Source organism: Podarcis bocagei (assembly GCF_964188305.1).
Source record: "Podarcis bocagei genome assembly, chromosome: 2".
Taxonomy (NCBI): Eukaryota; Metazoa; Chordata; class Lepidosauria; order Squamata; family Lacertidae; genus Podarcis; species Podarcis bocagei.
The window spans coordinates 81,306,075-81,325,373 of NC_138126.1; the positions used below are offsets into that span (position 1 = coordinate 81,306,075).

General features: G+C 44.3%; 1 protein-coding gene across 2 annotated transcripts in view; it reads right to left on the reverse strand.

Moving 5' to 3' along the window:
• The window catches only part of STK10 (serine/threonine kinase 10), a 66,890-nt gene that overhangs the window by 12,780 nt on the left and 34,811 nt on the right, over positions 1 to 19,299 (reverse strand). The window contains exons 1-10 of one of the 2 annotated variants that reach the window (XM_081178374.1): positions 15,370 to 15,453; positions 14,576 to 14,624; positions 12,615 to 12,764; positions 10,208 to 10,280; positions 8,422 to 8,616; positions 7,139 to 7,220; positions 4,487 to 4,621; positions 2,033 to 2,617; positions 1,517 to 1,647; positions 57 to 180 (exon numbers count right to left, since the gene is read on the reverse strand). In XM_081178374.1, coding sequence (XP_081034500.1) covers positions 57 to 180; positions 1,517 to 1,647; positions 2,033 to 2,617; positions 4,487 to 4,621; positions 7,139 to 7,220; positions 8,422 to 8,616; positions 10,208 to 10,280; positions 12,615 to 12,764; positions 14,576 to 14,624; positions 15,370 to 15,381 — 1,536 coding nt within the window. In that variant the 5' untranslated portion in view covers positions 15,382 to 15,453. Of the gene's footprint in view, positions 1 to 56; positions 181 to 1,516; positions 1,648 to 2,032; positions 2,618 to 4,486; positions 4,622 to 7,138; positions 7,221 to 8,421; positions 8,617 to 10,207; positions 10,281 to 12,614; positions 12,765 to 14,575; positions 14,625 to 15,369; positions 15,454 to 19,299 lie in introns of those variants that run through there. The other variant, XM_081178373.1, reaches the window with a different exon arrangement.

Below are 19,299 nucleotides of genomic sequence, written 5' to 3' on the forward strand. Positions count from 1 at the left end.
TGCGGCCCGGTATCTTTGAATAAGAGAGAGGAATTTGGCTTCTCTTTGCCACGTACGTGCATTTCCTGCTCAAAGCGCTTCAGCATTTGCTCCAACTGCAGGTGATGCTTGCTGGTCAGCTGGGTCTGGTTCCGGTGCTCCTCTTTCTGAAGCAGACGCAGCTCCCGCAACTCCTGGCGCCTGTGGGATTAAAGTGGAGAAGAAGTTCAGGAACGGAGGACCAGTTCTCCCTGTACTGCCAGGGCAGGCAGTCTCTGGAAGCTAAAAAAAGGGAGGGGGAGACAAGGAGCACAATCCATACTAAAATAACCACAGGGACTGAGTGTTCCTAGTGTCAGAATCGTTGCTTCAAGGAGTTGCTGCCTCCTTGTGTCACAGCCACACTTCTCACCACTTGTCCCTTTCAGGCAGGATATTGAGAAGGGGCTGCTTTCCTGTCCGCTGGCCTTGAATTATTCACCTTCCTTGTACAGACACTTTGAATAAATAGACGTACAATATGGCCCCACAATGAACTATGAGGAAGAATACCTCACTGACTGAAGCCAGTGGGTTCAGACAAATGCTACAAGCTATAGTTGTGGGTCTCCCCTGATTATTTTTAAGTCGAGGATTAGAAAGTTGGTGTCACCTGTCAGATTTTGTTTAGGTTGTAGACCTATCAACAAGGTAAGGCTTTCGAAAAGTATGCTTTTGCAGCTCTGTGAAGAGAAGTACCTGAATTTGCTGTTAGACACTTATCAGAAACTGCTGTACTTCTACAGTGAAGTCCCTATTGATCCCCTAGTTCAGGAAAGGAGATGGGAAGAGAAGAAGGGAGGGAGGGAGGGAGGGAGGGAGGGAGGGAGGAAGAAAGAAAGAAAGAAAGAAAGAAAGAAAGAAAGAAAGAAAGAAAGAAAGAAAGAAAGAGTCCTGAACTCATAGGTCAGTATTTATATTGATTTTATGCCAAAAAACAACTATGTTGTGGGCTCTGGACCACAGACCAGAGCAGTTTCAAGGCTGTTCACTGCCTGGCACCAGGCTATATGGCAGTGCTGCTGCCAGGTTTTTGGTCCACACCATCCTTGGTGAGCACCTTGACTGCTCATGTCCACCATTTGCCATGTCAGAGAGGAAACCTATGAATTTGAAGACAGTCACTTCACTAAGCAGGAGAACCACCAGAAGTGGCACTTAAAAGCAACAGAACAAAAACAGGTCTAGCTTCACAAACACTTCTAACCAGCTGCTATATACACCATATAGCAACAACCTTAATTTGTGCAAACAGATAGGCTCTGGAAATGGCCATAACTCCCTGTTACTCATAAGGAGATCATGCTTTTACAGATCTGCAGCATTCATGCTATATTTTTAACTGCCCAAAATATATTGCATGATGAGTCCCCTGGTTCCCTACCACTTCATACAACTCTATGGGGAAAGTGAAAAGCATAGAGAAAACTATATTCTTAGAAAGCCTGGTGTGCCCATATCTCCACCCCAAACAAAAATCCCCTGATTTTCAGCTTGCCTGAGGAATCTCATCTCTTCATCTTTCTTCTCATCCTCACTGATGATTTTTGAGGTAGTGACGCTCACTTCTACTCCATCCACAACAAATCTCCTGGTCCGTTTCAGTGTCATCTTCTGCATTTTTGCATCCTATGTAATCAATCGAATGTTTATTATGGTGAACCAACCATTAAAGAAAATTACACACACACACACACATATATATCACAGCCTAACAAGAACAAAGGTGACTAAAGTTGGGAACTAACAATCACAGGGGAACTAGGATATATTACAACATTCAGATTTATCACCACCTGCCCAATAATGGTTTTATCAGACTCTTCAAGGAAGATAACTCAGGAAAGACTTTAAGAATCAGCTATCTCATGTAGGAGTAAATTTTGTGTCCTGACCCCTTGATAGAATCAGTTCGTTGGAGAATGAGTTAGAGAGACATCTTGCTCAAAGGTTTGCTGAGTGAAGCCTGGTTTCCATGCTACACAAATCCCATTTGTTGAGCCCAAATTCTTACCTTAAGAGAGAGGGACCCGCTGCCTCTGTTCAGTGACAGGTCGGTAGACAAGGAGATACTGAGGTCCATGCTCTCTGAGGCAGAGGTGCTACCTGAATCAGAGTCCTGCTTGGAGCTGCCATCCTCAAACTGAGAGGAAGAACTCAAACTCCCATTGGGGAGCTTATCTTCAACCGGCGTCTCAAGGAGGCTGCTCTCTGGCCGGCTTTCCACATTGGAATCATCTTTGCTTACTGGTTCAGTGTGCTTATTTCGGTAGACAAGACTCCTGTTCTCGACTGGCTTAACGTTCTTGTTGAGTTGCAGCAACTGGGGGCTGGCGTCTGGCTTTTCTTTGGCACTGGCTTCATCTGTGTAATCCTCAATTCCAGACAAGTTTGTACTGCTGTTGTGTTTGCCTGGCTTTTCGTCGCTAGCCACTTCCTTTGAAACCTTGTTGCCCTTCCCATTTATGGCTTCAGTGACTTGCTGTAGAGGCAACATGGGTCCATTGGCCACAAGTGACAAGCCGTTTTCTGGAGACTTCTCTTTTTGCAAACTTAGCTGGCTTGGCACAGAAGAATCCCTCTTATTAGCATCAAGGGGCTAAGTAAAGAAAAGGGAAAAAGAAAGGTCATAAATTTTGACTTCGTTCTCCTTAAAAAACTTAACTGAGAAGTCAAATACCGAACATATGCATTGAGAAATGTACTGGGGTTGTTGTTGTTTTTTTTAAAAGAAACAAGACTAAAATGTCCTCTGCCTCTGAATATTTGTAGTGTAAGGAGACCATTGAAACCTTGAACTAGCAGATCTTTTGTCTTCTACTTTTAGTTTTATTTCAATAATTGATTAAAAAAATATATTATATGCTATCCTTCACCAGAGCGGAACTGGTTGCAGAGCAGTTTACATAATTAAAAAGCTAGAAGATAAAAACACATGAATAAAACTGGCAGAAAAAACAAGTACCATCAACAAGCTCTAAAAATTTGTCATGGGTGTCGTCTCTTAGGAAACTCTGTCCCACTGGATTCTCTGGGAGCTCTTTAAGCAACAATTGAAGACTCTACTCTCTCCCTTACATCTTGGGGGTTGAGTGGAAGGAGGAGTGAAGAAGACCTGCCTGCAATTCCTGACACTGAGTCCTCAGCCTCCACAGATGAGGACCCCCTCAGGGACAGCAGTTGTGTTGCTCTTCCCACTTCTAAAGGTACTTCCAGAATTGGGAGGGAGAAGGAAACACACAGCCACTCGTCCTCAACGCCCCCACCTCCCTTGAGGAGCCAGGCTTGCATTTCCTAACTGAAGCTTCAGTCAGAGAGGAAGCACTCCTTAACTTCTTTCTCAGGACTGGCACCAGGTGCTTGAGTTTAAGGGAACAATGGGTTGGGGTACAGGTATAGGACACAGAGCAGTGACTCTGCTCCGACAACTAGAGCTTCCATGAGAAGAGTTTTCGGTTTGTTTTCATTAATGTTGAAAACGCACCTCTCTTGGCGATTTCAACTACCCCCTTGAAACTTTGTCTATTTTCTGTCCAAGTCCTAGACAATCGAAGGAAGTCTGCAAAAACTCCAAAGTCTGGTTTGTCAGGCTCCAGGGAACGGCGTTGTGCCTGAAGCAGTTTCATCATTTTCTCCACAGAAAAGTCCCATGTAGGATAAGGAACATGCCCCCCGCATCCCTTGCCCTGGGTCAGAACAGACCTCTTTTAGATTGGAACCCTGGCATCAGCCATCAACAACATATTTAATCTTGCCAGTTGTTTCTGACCTGCTTCCATGAATGAATGAATGAACGAATGAACAAACACACACACACACACACACACACACAGAGAGAGAGAGAGAGAGAGAGAGAGAGAGAGAGAGAGAGAGAGAGAAATACAACTTCTCCCATAGCCTCCTATCTGCACAAGCCAAGCCCAATACCAGCCACCAGGATCCAGGGCATAGAACACATTTTTAGTACCAAGTGGCACAGGGAGATTTTCCTTGGGGCAAAGGAGGCAGTGGACAACATCTTCTCATGTGGCCGTTTTAGCCATATAGTGAGTGTTACACATGAAGAGACACATTCAGCATTAACTTAGGAGACTTCTCTCACGAGAGGAAAGCGAAGGGACTGGCTTTCTGCCCATCACATTGTTTCCAGGGCTTGTTGGCTGCTGCGTGAGGAGGAATCGCTCCCCAACCAAGGAGGCATTTTTCCTGTCCACCTGCATGAGAAACAACAAAGTGGCTCCCCACCCCCATCCCGAGAAAAACACAGTCAATGCAGAGGTCAAAGGTGGTCCTCAGTTGACTTTTCTGTATCTAGCTAGCTTTCGTTGTGAAAGCTTTTTGAAAAATATAAGCATTTTGTGTATTCCCGCAGGTGTTGGGGTTTGCCTTCCTTCTTAAAAAGATGCATTTCCTTCATGCAGCAGGATAGATAGAAAGAATGAAAGATGACAGAAAGAACGAAACTTACAGATGCACATTCTGGTGAGTCATCCTCTTCTCCTTCCTCTCTATTGTCTTCAATTTCCTCCATCACTTCAGCCTTTGCCTCAGCCACAAGCTCACGTAGGGCTCTGTTAGTAGTGACCTTGCTGACAAAAGGATGCTGAAAACCAAGAACGTGTGACCATATTGGAATGAACAGTCCTGCAACCCAAGTCATGATGACTCAAAGGGGACTTCAGGGGCCACTTTCAGCTGCTCCCCCCACCCCTGCCCGAATTCATTCATGCAAGTAGACTCATAAGCAATGTAATCTCTCATACAAGTGCTATGGGCAGTCTGCATCCTCTCTAGCTTTGAAATGCTAGATCACAGGCAGGAAATCTCTGTATTCTTGGGAGCAAAACAGTCTCTCCAGAAAGCAATACAGGGACCAGAAGGGCATTTTGTAATGCAATTCGACCCCTGCATGTGTTGTGAGGGCTCAGCTAAGTTTGTGGCACAGTTGTGCTTAAGATAGTTGGAGAAAACAACTACCCAAGCAGAAAAAAATGCAAAGATGTAGAATACTTGTCTCTCACAACTGCGGGGAACAATTCTCTCTTTTCCCCTTGCAGGTGAAACTATGGGGGAAGAGTTTCAAAACACCTTGATTAAAACTGAGCAGGATTGCAGTGAGGCAGACAAAAATCCTCATGGGTCACATCCAATCCATGGGGCAGCAATTGGCTCCCATTTGCACTATAAATATTAGCTCTAAGTCCTGGAAGACCTGCTCCCTCCCAGCCTTGCAGGTCTTTTCCCACATGACCTGGGAGGGCGAGACCCTGACTGACTCCAGCTACAAAAGCTGAGGCTGGTGAACAGAATCTTGGCCTGGGGTATTTGTATAGGGTGGGTTTTTTTGCGGGGGGGCTGTTGCTGTTAATTTTTTTGTATCTTTATTTTGAATCTTACGATCTATGTGGAAATTGTTCGGTTTGGTTGTGCACTTTTGTTGTTTTGTTTATTGTTTATGACTACTTTTGTTATGTTTGTAGCTATGCAATTTTTTAAAAATATGTTGTAAGCTGCCTTGAGCGTGGTGTTAACTTTGGAAAGGCAGCATACAAATAAACTGATTGATTTGACTGAAAGCTGTACCGTGACACTCTGAACAGTCATAGCATCTCCCAAAGAACCGTGGGACCTGCAGTTGGTTAAGAGTCCTGAGAGTTGTTAAGAGATCCCTGTTCCCATCTCAGAGCTGCAATTTGGAGAGTAGCTAAACATCAATCCATCTTCCCAGGGAGCTCTGTGAGGTGAGTAGTGCTCTCCTAACAACTTTCAGCACCCTTAACAAACTTCACTTCACAGGATCCTTTGGGAAAGCATGACTGCTTAAAGTGGCATGATACTGCTCTAAATGGGCTGTGCAGATGGGGCCTTCGATATTAATGTTCTTGAACATGGAAGTTGTTACAGCTTGATAGCCATAAGCCCCCAGACCCCATTACAATGCTTACACAAGAACAGTGTTCCCATGAGCAACTCAAGCAGCTGAAAGGAGTGTGTGACCTGGTCCTTAAGAGCTCCATGTGCTCTGTACCAAGATGGCTTGCAGAAGTACAAACATACCTGACGACAGTGCAAAAACCCTCTATACAAACTAAGCAGAATAGTCTCAAAGTCTGTTGGCACATTTACCCTCGTTCAACTTTAATCTTGCTGTCATAGAGGAAAGGCACATCGCAGGCCTACATTGCGCAGGTTGTTGAGGCTGCATTGTCCTTAACACTAACCTGGGAGGAAGCACCACTGAACTCCACGAGGCTCATTTCAGAGGAGATATTCATAGGACTGCACTGTTAATGTATGACACATGTGCTCCATGAGCATCCCCAATTCCCACTTATGCTTTCTGTTCTTCCTCCTGGAGAGGAATAAACTCCAGATTTGGACCTCCATGTGCAGCGGACAAGTCACCTGTGCCATTACATGCATAGTGCAGAGATGTGTGTGCACATCTACTTCCTAGCACCACAGAAAGAGGGTCATCCAACCAAGTAAGCATGCGAACTGGCCCCAAACTTCATTAAGAAATCGTCCCCTGGTTGACAATACAGTACTGCCAATTTCCTCTCTGTTTCATGGAGTCAATACACTCAGAACTCTTCCAACAAGCCACATTAGATGCGGATTCCCTCTCCTCCATCTATTGATTAGACAACTTTTCCTTTTTAACCAAAGGCTCACAGTAAAGCATAACCATTTGGACAGAAATGGAAAAAATACACACAAATGCTATGCATGGTTCTAAAGTAGCCAAGGAGAATTTTCCAAAATAAAGAAGTATCTAGGAATGGTGGCTGCTGTATGAGTGTTGCTAGAAAATTACAGTCACCTTTTTTTACACTGGAGTCAAGTAAGAGGGTGGGTAGGTGGAAGCAACTGGAAGGCCCAGTAAAAGTAAGGGGCGGCTGAGCAGTCAGCACTGGCAGTCAAATTTGCACTGCTATACCTTCTAATAGTGGTATAGTTTGTGTCCAGTTAGGAGCCACAATTACAGCAGACAGGCTCAACTTTTCTATGCATCAGCACACCAAAAACAAGTTTGCACTACGTGGGCTACCAACCTGCAAGCAGTTGCTCATGTATGTATCTATTTTATGCATTTATTGACTGGGGATCCTGCACTTACCTCCAGCAATTGTGCTGCAGTCGGACGTGTCTCGGGGTTCTTATCAAGCGCAGTCTTCAGGAAGTCATTAAATTCTGGAGACCTTTATGCACAAAGAAACAGACAAGAGTTGGCTAGAACTTCAGAAGGGAGGAAAGGGTTCCAAGCACCCCACAGCCCACACCAATTATATTCCCAGTATTATCGCCACAAATTATTGTTCACTTAGCCCTAATGGGTTGAAAGGAAGAGCTACTGAGACAAAGCAGCACAAACATATTAAAAACAATAACATTTTCTGAATACGCAGAAATGTTGCCTGGTTAATTACAGATTTAGCACTTCCCTTTAAAGCTCCGGAGCAACAGCTGTTCAGAAGCAAGTTACATGCTGTCACTCTATTTCTCAATTCATGCCAAAAAGCCCAAATGTTAGCAAGCTCACATGAGGACAATTGTACGCTTGAGCTCGTGTTAATACAAAGCCTTCTGTCAGGCAAGCGATAATAACATCATCCTGCCCCCCCCCCCGCTTTCCCATCCAATGTTGTCTTCTATGTAAAGCCAGGACAAAGAACTTGTTGGCAGTTTCTACACACGACTGCAGAAACTGTGTCACAAGCAAGTTTATCCATGGAAGCTACCACCCAGTGATTTTCATTGAATGTGATCCTGTATAATTTGGATTGCGGAGCATAGGGAGAAAAAGCTTCAGGGCTGTTCACTCCTCTCTTTAACAACCAGAAGGTCTGGTTAGGTATTTACTCCAATGCAGCATCTATACACTTGGAGAACGCACAGAAAATACTCTAAAGGAGTGAAAGGGCAAAGATGTATAGGCCAGATGTGTGTAGAGAACTGAAAATTGGCCTGTAAGTGGTGGGAATTGGGCCAGATCCAGTTTCACACCCATGGCCGACTCTGACCAGTGGTGGCTCTCAGGTTGCAACCCAAAACATCAAGGAGGCACCAGGTTGGGGAAGACTGGTGCTATTATATGCTAAGTTTGTATGGCACCCTTCCTCTGAAGAGCTCAGAGTGGCATACATTGGGTTATCTCCCCACATCCTCATGAAAGCACTTCATGGAAATAGGGTAGGTTGAAAAATTGGTTGTGCCTAAGGTTATTCAGTGAGCACATGGACAAGTGGGGGTTTGTATAGAAGAAATTAGTCCTTGTTATTATCATGATCTAGACAAAGGTGACCCGCAGTTGTTTGGGTAAATAGAGACCGACCGACCAACAGACAGACTCCCTCTCACACACCCAGAAGTGCAAATGCACTATAAAAAATATCTTCTCACCACTTTGAGGGATAGTTAAGAGTGGGAGGATCAGATTTGGCTATTTTCAGCAGGACCCTCATGGGATTGAGTTCATGATGAGGAGGCTCTATCTGGGCCATTTCTATCAGAGTTATGCCCAAGGACCAGATGTCAGCTTTGTAGTCGTAGGGGGTGTCTTTCATGGTCTCGCACATCACCACTTCAGGAGCCATCCTAAAAAGAAAGTAACAAAGAATAGGGTGCTCTGCTACCAACATATTACCATTGATCAGTGGTTTTGAAGAACACCTCCCCACACCAGCTAATCTATATATTTAATCAGTTATTAGCCTAGAGTCAGTTGTAAGCATCAGAAATATGACTCTGCAGCTAGTTCTTGAATAAATTGGGGGGAAGCCTCTTCTACTGCCCTTGGCATGATCTATCCAGAGTTAAGCACTTATAGGTCACACTGATTTTTGCAGGAGAGTTGAGCACTCGCGTAATTCTCCCATTGCAATAAATGGGACGTGGAAATGGTTAAATCTATCAGCTAAAGACAGTATCCAGTTCACCCGCCCCCCCTCCGGCAACCACCATTCATCTCTCCATTCTCAACAGGCTGCAGCGACAGAAAACCAGCAGGCCAATGACATCTGGCCTGGATGTTGCTTTAGATGGCAAATTAATGCTCACTGATTGCATCCCCTTAGCAACATGGCTGATCTAGAGATTAAATTCCTAGAGTGAATCACTGCTCTCATACACTTGGAACTGCTTCAGAAAAAGGACATTCCACCAAATGGTAGGAAGTAAAAGAGAGGGGCAGGGAGAGAGAATGGCCTAGATTCATCAACATCTCATTCCACTTATGGGACTTGTAGCATTTTCACTGATGTCACATAGAACAATAATTAAAAGCTGCCTTTCATCTAGGTTTCCAGCCTCTTGCATATTTGCATAGATTCATATAATTGGAGAGTTGGAAGGGACCCCAAGAATCATCTAGTCCAGCCCCCAGCAATGCAGGACACGCAACATAGTTTCCCCCTTGTGCATGTTTGTTGATGTACTCTTTGTGCTCCCCTATGCTTGAAGCACTTTGTAGTGAGGAGGATGCAGGGAGGAGGCAGGCAGGGCTCAACTCAACAGGAGGGAATCTTGGCGGGCAAAGCAGGGCATGTGCCCCTAGCCAGCCAACTGGCCGGTTCCTGCCTTCTGAGCCCAAATGTGGCAACCACTGGCCCAGCCTGTCTCCCATCAACCTCCAGGGCTAGCAGACATGTGCACTCTAATGAATCAATTCATTAAAATACACACAAAGATGTAATTGCACAGCACTGAGAGTAAAACAGAGATCCTCAACCTTCTTGAGCCCAGGGGCAGCTTTGGAAACCTAAGAAACCATTATGAGCACCACAAAATATCTGTTTTGCAGAAGAAAAACATGTCATACTCAGACACACACCATTGAAAAGAGGCAGAACACCTACAATGCTCCCCCTCCAAAAAAACAAAAACAAATGAAATGCAGGCAAAAAACATTTCAATTTTTAAAAAAGGCTAGGAGGGGCTGGGGACCTTGGCAGGTGTCTGATGGTGCTGGGGTGCCCATAGGTGCTATTTGGGGGACCCCAGGAGTAAAACACCAAGCACACGGCATATACACATGGCCACACATTCTCTGACACACTTCCACTCGTGTGGATAGTTTACAATTCAGCCAAGAGGCAGGTAGCACCTTCATTCTTGAGCTGGAATATATATGCCCTTATTTGGTGGTAGCCTTTTCAAGCATCTTGCTAATCTGAATTCATTTACTCACCAGTATGGTGTCCCAATGAAGGAATCCCGTCTTTGCAAAGTCTTCATGTTTTTGGCAGATACTCCAAAATCCGCTGAAAAGAGTTTGATCATGTTAAATCCTCTGATACCGGCTGCAAGTTACTTGTGTGCCTTAAGCAGCTCAAGCAAAGAGCTACCTTCTGTCACCAAGAGATTCTCTGAAAACAATCAACGATTATTGAAGTGGCCAGGACAATGCCTAGGCCCTAGGCTAATGTTCTGACACAGTGCAAGGGCTTATCCACACTCCCTCTTGTCTCCCTGGGAAAGGAGTGTGGGGAAACCACTCAGACTTGTGCTTTCTAGGCACGGGATAAGCAGAAGTGTGGACAAACTCTAGGAGTACTTGTAGCTGGACACATTTTTCATCAGTAGATGCAAACTGGAACGTGATTTCAACAAACAGAGGAGTTCTAGGTGACCACAACACATGCATAATAATCACATGGTGCAAAATCCATCTCACATAGACAAAAGAGACTGTCCCAATGAGGGTCAGAAGTTTAAATACTGTACCAGATTTTTGTTAACTGTGCCCCACGAAAGCCAAGGTAATTGTATTTATTTATTTTATTCTGCCATATAAATAACAGGGGATGCTAAAGGAAGCCCTTTCATTTCCCATCAGGTTAGTGGAGCATTTTGCTTTATTTTAACAGTTAAGTAGTTGGATACCTCAGCAAAATCCTAACAAACCATCAATTGTTTTCTCCTGCTTCCTGCTGTTGTCTGCAGTTCTATTTTGTGTTAAGGGTTATTCTTCCTCCTCTTTCTAGAAAATTTCTACTGAAAAGGTGATGAAGTGTAGGAAACGTCACCCTGTCCTCGCTAACAAACTACCCCTCTCCAGCTTGCACAGAAAACATGCCAGTTCCTGTGGCAGACATAAATTTATACACAATCCCATACAGAATGAAAAAAGTTGCATTTATCAGTCTCCCCTTTAAATTCTGCAGATGGTGACCCCAGATTTGTTGTTGGTTTTTTGTTTTGCTTTAAGTCTTTCTGGACTCAATACAACCTATCCCCATTCTGAAGAACATCCATTCCGGTGGGTACTATCATTCAAAGAGGCGGAACTGGCATAATTTTAGCTCAGCAACTCTGAGCAGGAGCGAAAGGGAAGGCCAAAGTATGCTAACATCCCTGTGTAGCTCAGTCAGTAGAGCATGAGTTTCAGCCCCACGTTGGGTGAAATATTCCTGCATTGCAGGACTAGATGATCTTTGTGGTCATTTCCTACTCTACGATTCTGTAAAAACCTTCTCAGAAGGGGATCATCACAGCTAGCATCAGCAAAAGAGGCCAACTTCTGATACAGAAACTGAACTTTGCTCCCATGCCAGGAAGATCACTTCAGGCTTCTTGCAGCACATCACCATAGCAAGCAACTGCTTTCTTGATGTCCCTCTGCCTGCCTGCATCAAACTGATTTTGCATGCAGAGGATTTATGTCCACATCCAGAGTTAATCAGCACAATCCCGTTTATAAAGGAGGGTCTTTGAAAAGTGTACTGTGCAAAGTAACTTCATCACAGTTTTTAGAACCCTACGAATTCTAGGGTGAAGAGAGAAAAATATTCTAATTAAGCTGAAAAGAATAACCCTCAGCACCTCTCCATTCACAGATTTAGCTGATGTCAACACTGACTGATTCTAGGTTATAAATACGTTTCTGGAAACTCAAAGGTTTACAAAAGTACAAAAATAATAGGAACACCCTCTCTAAGGGGCATCCCTCAAGAGTCAAGACAGTCCAAAGAGGAATATGAACAGATATTAAATCATAACTGGTTATTCTGAGGGTGGGGGAAATTGAATGTAACTGAGTATTTTGAAAGACCACATTGTTAACTGATTGCAGTATAGAATTCGCAGCACTCCACACTGCAAAAATTTGTTTGAGACCAGTTAACATTGTTTCTGCTTTTTGTCATGTCTAATTCTATGCACAGTTACCTGGGAGTAAGTCTCAGTGAATGTACTGAGACTGACTTCTAAGTAAATACACTGTTTGAGATCTTCTTGAGAGAGGGTTGAAAATCCCTGCTTGGCCAGGAAGCTTACTGGGTAGCTTTCAGTAGGTCTCTGTCTCTCTGCTCAAATGACCCCTCAGGGATGCTGCAAGGCTACAACGTGGCTCCCAGCTGCTCAGAGGAAAAGGGTGGAAAGAAAACAAACCTAACAAATGATTATTCTACAGCAGCCAAGCATGCATAATTTTCTCATGTGGTCACACAACAGCTCTTACAGTTGCTGTTTTTGAAATAACAAATAACAACAACAACAACAACAACGCTGCACCACTGTTTTCAGCCACTCATCTCACTGTGTGCAGGAAGCAGCTTTGCACCCATCTTACACAAGGGCTAACTAGTTTGCCTCACCAAGCTTGATGTCTCCATCCAGGGTCAGCAGCACGTTGCCTGCCTTCAGGTCCCGATGGATTATCTTCTTGCTGTGGAGGTAGTCTAGGGCTTCTAGCATCTGGCGGCAGACCACTTGGATCTGGGGTTCGGTCAAGCCTCGATCCAGTTCTATAAAACAGAGGCAATCGGAAAATGCCCCTAAGTTTAGCTTCAAGGAACAGGGTTGACTTTTGCCCTGGGTTTGAATTAACAACTGTATAGACATCAGGGGTGAGCAACCTTTTTCCTGCCAAAGGCGACATTCCCTCAGATTTAAAAAAGAAAAAGGAAACGGGAGTGGATTATTCTGAGGTGCAAAATATCTGCCAGCTTTGGTTATGAACTGAAAGGGGGAAACCATTGCAGAGCTTATTCTGAAGTTAAACATTTCACTGATCAATTTGTATATGCAACATATAAAAGCTCATAGCCCTAACACATAACCACTAGGCTGAGAGTAAAATACGACAAACATACGATATTTAATCTTGCTCTACTAGAACACAGTGAATGTAGATGAGGCGTTTCAAGACAATTGTTTCTGTTCATTAGCAATAAGCCTTTGTTTTGGACATTGGGAGAGCTGTATATGTTTCAGTGGGTGGTTTCTCTTTCACCTACTTTGATTAGGGAAATAGTGATTTTAGGCCAGGTATGGAGACCCTGCGACCCCCCAGATTTTGCTGGACCACATGCTAGATGGCAATGGGAGTTTGAGCCCAAGAACACCTTGGGGGGCCACTGGCTCCCCATCCCAGATGTAGGTGGACCCTGACGGAAAAAGAAAACAGGGCTGGCATTCCCTCAGAGATATGGGTAGAATTCAATGTAGTGGTAAGGAGATCATTTTTTCAGGGCAAGCATTTTTGCTCCTATGCTTCTTCCAAAGGGTGAAATTCAATTAAGTTTTACTCAGGGTATGTCCCTTAATTTCCATGTAAGACTGCTGTGAGTAAGACAGAGTTGAATGCCACTGAATAGGTTTCCCCAAAGATACCAAAAGCTGTCTAAGAGAATTTGCAGGATGCCAATCCTCTGCATCCCAACTGTCTGTGTGGTTAGCTGTGACGGGGGGAAATTCATAACAAATACAAAATGCACACTTGGAATTCATTCACCACAGTGAGAATCAACCTCCCCCCCCCCCGCCCCCAATGACTGGTCATTAATTTAATGTCCAAGCCCTTCTTTCCTGAAAACCACAGGCTGGGAGTTTAGACTTGTGACCTCTGCACATTGCCTCCTGTAAGAGTACGTAGCTTCACCACCTGCTGCCTGGAGCATAGATGCCAGACATGATCTAGGCCTTTGAAATATAGCTCAGTTCCCCCTCCTGCTCCCCCATTTTCCTCTAAAAGCGAATCCCCAAACCTGGAGGGTACCTGTGAAATGAGATATGCTTTGCCTGGTTAAACAGGAGACTCAGATCCTGAGAAACTGAAAGCTCCCTTTCTCCCCCTTCCAGGAAGATTGGCAAACTCACACAACCCCCTGCCATAGCTACTGTTCTTGAAAACTCAGCCAGAGCAAATCTAGGCTATGTCCCATTGCTATAAGACAGTCTTTGTGTGGGCTTGCTCTTTTAAAAGCAGTAGCTGCTGTGACCCCTTCTCCTCACATTCACCCCCAAATACTATAACACGGAGCAATCATTCCCAGTAAGTCTGGGAAAGCACAGCAGCCACATGCTTGCTTCTTGTGTTGGGTCTGAGTCAAGCCGTGGAAAATAATACCCTCCTCGATGGCAGATGTCTTCCCCCTCCCTAATCCCTCATGCGTGCACATGATCAGTTTCAGCCTGTTCACATGCATGTTTTGGACAGAAACCTAAGGCTCTGCTTTCCTGCAGGGATGGGAGTGGGAGGAACGACCAGAACACATTCAATGTGCTGAAAGACCCCAAAAGGGGCTTCATTGTTAAGATGCTTCATGTCACTTACCCAGCATAGTAGCATCCACTGCTCCACCAGGGCAAAACTCGATCATGATCTGTCAAAAAAAGAAAGTTTTAAATGGGCAGCTGGAAATTATATTTCAGAGAACAGCCCGTTTACTGTCGGAGAGAACAACAAAAAAAAAACCCCTATTCTTGGAACAAACCAGCTGCTTCTTCCCCAAAACTAAGTAACACTCCCAACTATTTTTTTTATTGCTATTGTTATTTTTGGCACAGCAGAGCAACTTGCTGTTGGGCACAAGTCCCTACTTCTAAAATGTTATTCTAAGGTGTTTTAAGTCAAACTCGGGCGCTTGCTGCTTAAGAACATTATAATAAACAACATACGAGATCTCACACGAAATCAGGACTGTCTAACTTACAGCTCTTCCAAACAGAAATATTGCTACTGCCTCACATTCATAAACCTCTTTATTCAAATACTGTAGTTGTTGAAATAATCCTGAAGGGTTGTTCGGTATTATTATCCTCACACTGCAGATGCAGTGAAGTTGAGGCTGAGAAGAGACACAGCTTGCCTAAGGGCTACCAAGAAAGTTTTCACCGCAGAGGTGAGGATGGGAACAAGAGACTTCCTGGTTTGCAGCTGATTCCTTTAGTTATTATGTTACTCTGACGTCTGCCTAACCCTGAACGCCCATGCGATCATGTCCCCCAAGACCTCCCACAGAGTAAACGGGAGAAAACAAAGCCTTGACTTCAGCCCACAGGAAACTTCCTTTCAGATCACTGCCCTCTCACACAAAATGAACACCAGCCCCCCTATGCCCCCTGTACCTTTAGGCCCATCTGAAGCAGCTTCAATGCTCATGACTCCACTTACGCATTTGTTTACAGGTTTGGATTGCAGCTTGAACAGAGAGGGCTGCTGCAGATACTTGAACTTGCCAACAGGATGAAATAGTTGTCATAGTTGAGAGCTGACGTGGAAACAGCTCAGAAGCATCCTAAAACTCACAGTGCTCCTTTTTCTGCTTTAATTTGAAGATGAAGCCTGCAGCTGGTTCTCAGGGGTTTGCCTGTTGTTTTGTAATAGTGCTAAAAAATAATATGTTTTGCCCATCACAACATTCCCCTGAAGTCCCTAAAAGTCACGCCTTTTCACAACCAATCAGGCTTGAATTTTAATAATTTGTCTTGAACATGTCTATGAAGTAAAAGGATTAGCTACACTGGAGTCTGAACTAAGGGAGCAAGTCAAATTTGTCCACTGTAGTTCAGGTATTTATCTGAACTATCACATGCACATACCCCTTCATATTTTGCACATACCCCTTCATATTTTGCAAGTGGTGAACTATGTTTTTGTCTGCAGCTAAAAGTGCCCCCTACCCCAAATCTCAGTCCAGGGAAGGAGCCAACTCCAAAAACTTCAACACTCTGTTCTATGTGCAGACTGGCTTGCTTTGTGCTGGATTATAAGGAATATATTCAGGATTACACTTCATGCCCCCTCCTTTGTGAAATTGCCCTGTTTCAAGATATATCTTGTACTTGGAATGACTTAGACTTCATATGTGCCAAATTTCAGCTTTTGAGTGACCTGGAAGTACCACTGCCTTTTGGGGGAAGGGCTATCCGTTTGGGAACTGAGGCAGCACTGAAGTCGGGGTATCATTTTGGTGACACAAGAATCGAGTTTCAGGGCCCGAACTAATCAAATTGGTAACCCATGTAGGTGAGGCCTAATTGTCAGCTAGGGCATGGGCTGAGGGCAAATGATGCAGCCACCTTGCTAAAACTAAGCCAGTCTCTCTGGTCCGTGCTGGGATGGGAAACCACCTCAAATCCTCATGCATATTGCCTTGAATATAATTAAACTCAAATAAAATTAAAACCATATATACACACAGAAACACATCCATCTCTTATCCATCAGGTGACTATTCACTTGATTTGGAGGATTTCCCCCCCCCCACTGGTTTCTCCTACTCTGGAACTAGAAGTGCATATACTTTGCATATGCACGCTTTTAGCAGTACTCACATCAACAAATATTTACAGTGAGCAATCTCTGCAAATTCTATTATCATTGTTATTCTATTATCACTCAGGTGTGGCTAATTTTTCTGCGACAGGAGAACCCCAGTGGAGTGACCTTTGTTCACTGTCATGTGTCATAGAGCTTTGCTTTGTTGCAAATTTTCTCATGTTTCTTTGTTGCAAATTTGCTTTGTTGCAAATTTCAACTGTGTCAAGCATCTCCTGACTCATGCACCAATAAATTCCCATGCACTGATCATTGCTGTTAATCTATCTATACAGCATGTTCTGGCACAATCTATAATGCAGCTTGAGCCAGGTTCTTGTCACAACACCATCAGGATATATCTCACCTTGTTAGTGCTGAAGGGCTGACTGTACACTGAGACTGCAACCACTCTCAGTAATCAGTATCTAAACCCATGAAAAGTAATTTTCCTGTTTGCTGCCCGTGTACTTAGAAACACCCCCCCCCAAATAAAAACACAGTTATTTAGCATGGCGGAAGGTGTTTATTACAGTTGGGTACTTGAAAACTTAATGGGGAAAGTCCTACTAGCATTATTTAATGTCATTTCTGACATAGATCATAAGTTTACATCTGTAAAAAAGAAGGGGGGGGGAGGAATGCTTTGAAAACAAAGTGCACAGAAAATTCTGGAGCCGCCACTGACTCTTTGATAGCTTATGGCAGAGTCTAGGAGCATCTCAAAGTCTAACAGATTTATTATTGCATGAAGCTGAATGGGTTAGAGTTCACTTCAACAGATACAGAAATCCAGGAGCATTCTTGGGTGAACAGTTTGTTCATATGGGGTGGGTGCAAACCATTTGCTCAGAACAAGGGATGAATGAGTGCTTGGGAAGACAACATGACTTCAACCGGACACCTTTGGCTCTTGAGAGAGACAAAGAAGAAAAGAGTAATGCCAAAAGCACATTCTTTGCATTTCTGCTTCCTTGTTTAAAAAGCAAGCAATGATATTACCTGGCTGTTCTCTGGTCACCCCCCCCCCCTTCTCCCATGTAATCTCCACCCTCTTAAAAAGAATCAAACTGCCCATAGCTCAATCTTATTAGTAATTGCTCTCCTAGATTTCAAAACTTCTTGAATGCTGTCTGCCACTTTTGTCTGCAAATCCCGCCCTTTGTGTCCCATGGCTCCAAATAATACAAATCGAAAGCAAGTCAAATGTTTGCCAACTAGGTGTGCCGCTTCCTTTGGTGACAGAGGCCCCGGTGCCTTTAGCAACTGCATGACAGGCATTCCAACATTCCTCCAAGAGGAGAAAGCCAAAAGGCATAGCTAAGCCTTGTCCACTTCCGCTTCAGGCTCAGGTCCTGCTCCAGGAGAGGCCTTTGTGGAATGAGCGATGCTCAGGCTCATTTTGCTGGCTGCTACCAATTGAGCAGTGTGCTCCTTGCACTGTGGCAGCAGGCCCTGTGATCGTAGGAAGTTGCCTTAGTCAGACCACTAGGCCCATCTAGTTCAGCACTGTTGACCCTGGTTGACAGCAGCCCTCCAGGTTTCAGGCAGGGTGCAATGCCAGCCCCACTGAGCACAGGAACTTCTGCATGCAGAGTAAGTGCTGTAACACTCAGCTGTGGTCCTAACTAGTTAGGATAAGACAGACTTGAGCTATATTACAAAATTTGACAGGTTATGTCTTGTGCCACCCTCAGGGTTGGTGAAAACAACCAATAAGCCTAAGGCACTTGATTCATGACAGGGGTCAGTAAACTTTTTCAGCAGGGGGCTGGTCCACTGTCCCTCAGACCTTGTGGGGGGCCGGACTATATTTTGAAAAAATAAAATGAAAAATGAATGAATTCCTATGCCCCACAAATAACCCAGAGGTGCATTTTAAATAAAAGCACACATTCTACTCAGGTAAAAACACGCTGATTCCCGGACCATCCACAGGCCAGATTTAGAAGACGATTGGGTCGGATCCGGCCCCTGGGCCTTAGTTTGCCTACCCAAGTACTAGAGAGGCTGCGCCAATCTTTGGGAGAGACAAGGAGCTGAGTGCCAGCTCTGCTCCCCTTGTAATCCAAGAGGGATCTTCATTGAGAGAAGCACATTTCTTTCACCACAGGGAGGGTCAAGGAAACTGGATATTATTGTGGAGTCCAGGTTTAAGTGTATGCCAACTTAAACCTATTTCCAACTTGGGGCTTTCAAAAAATCTCTCTCTCTCTCTTCCCTACCTATGCAACTAAGACCAATGTACACTGAAAATCTTGCCCTCAGATATGTAATATATTAATGCCACTGAAATATTTCAAACAAGCCAGTGGGCTTTGTTATGTACTGAAGTTCTCACCCTGGGCCAGCAGGGGGATACTGTAGATAGTTCAGGTCAGGTCCACATATGCAAATAAGGGATCGAAAGTGATGTTCAGTGATTGGATAGTTACAGAAAATGGTTACTGTTGCGTTCTAGTGGAGCTCTATATAAGCAGGCTGGCTGAACCCTTCAGTTCTGTTCAGTTCTGTTCTGGCCTGTGAATAAACAAGAGCTGTTTGAAGAATCTCTGTGTCGTCTGATATGTTCACCCGCAACTTAACAGGCTTGCTCTGCAGGAATCACCCTACTAACCCTAGTTTCCCCCACTGAGACATTTCACTTCCTTGCCGTTTCTTTCTGCTGCCCTAGAATTGCTGAGATGAGAAACTGTAGAGTCAAAGAAGTCACATCCGTTTGGAATGAGTCAACTCAA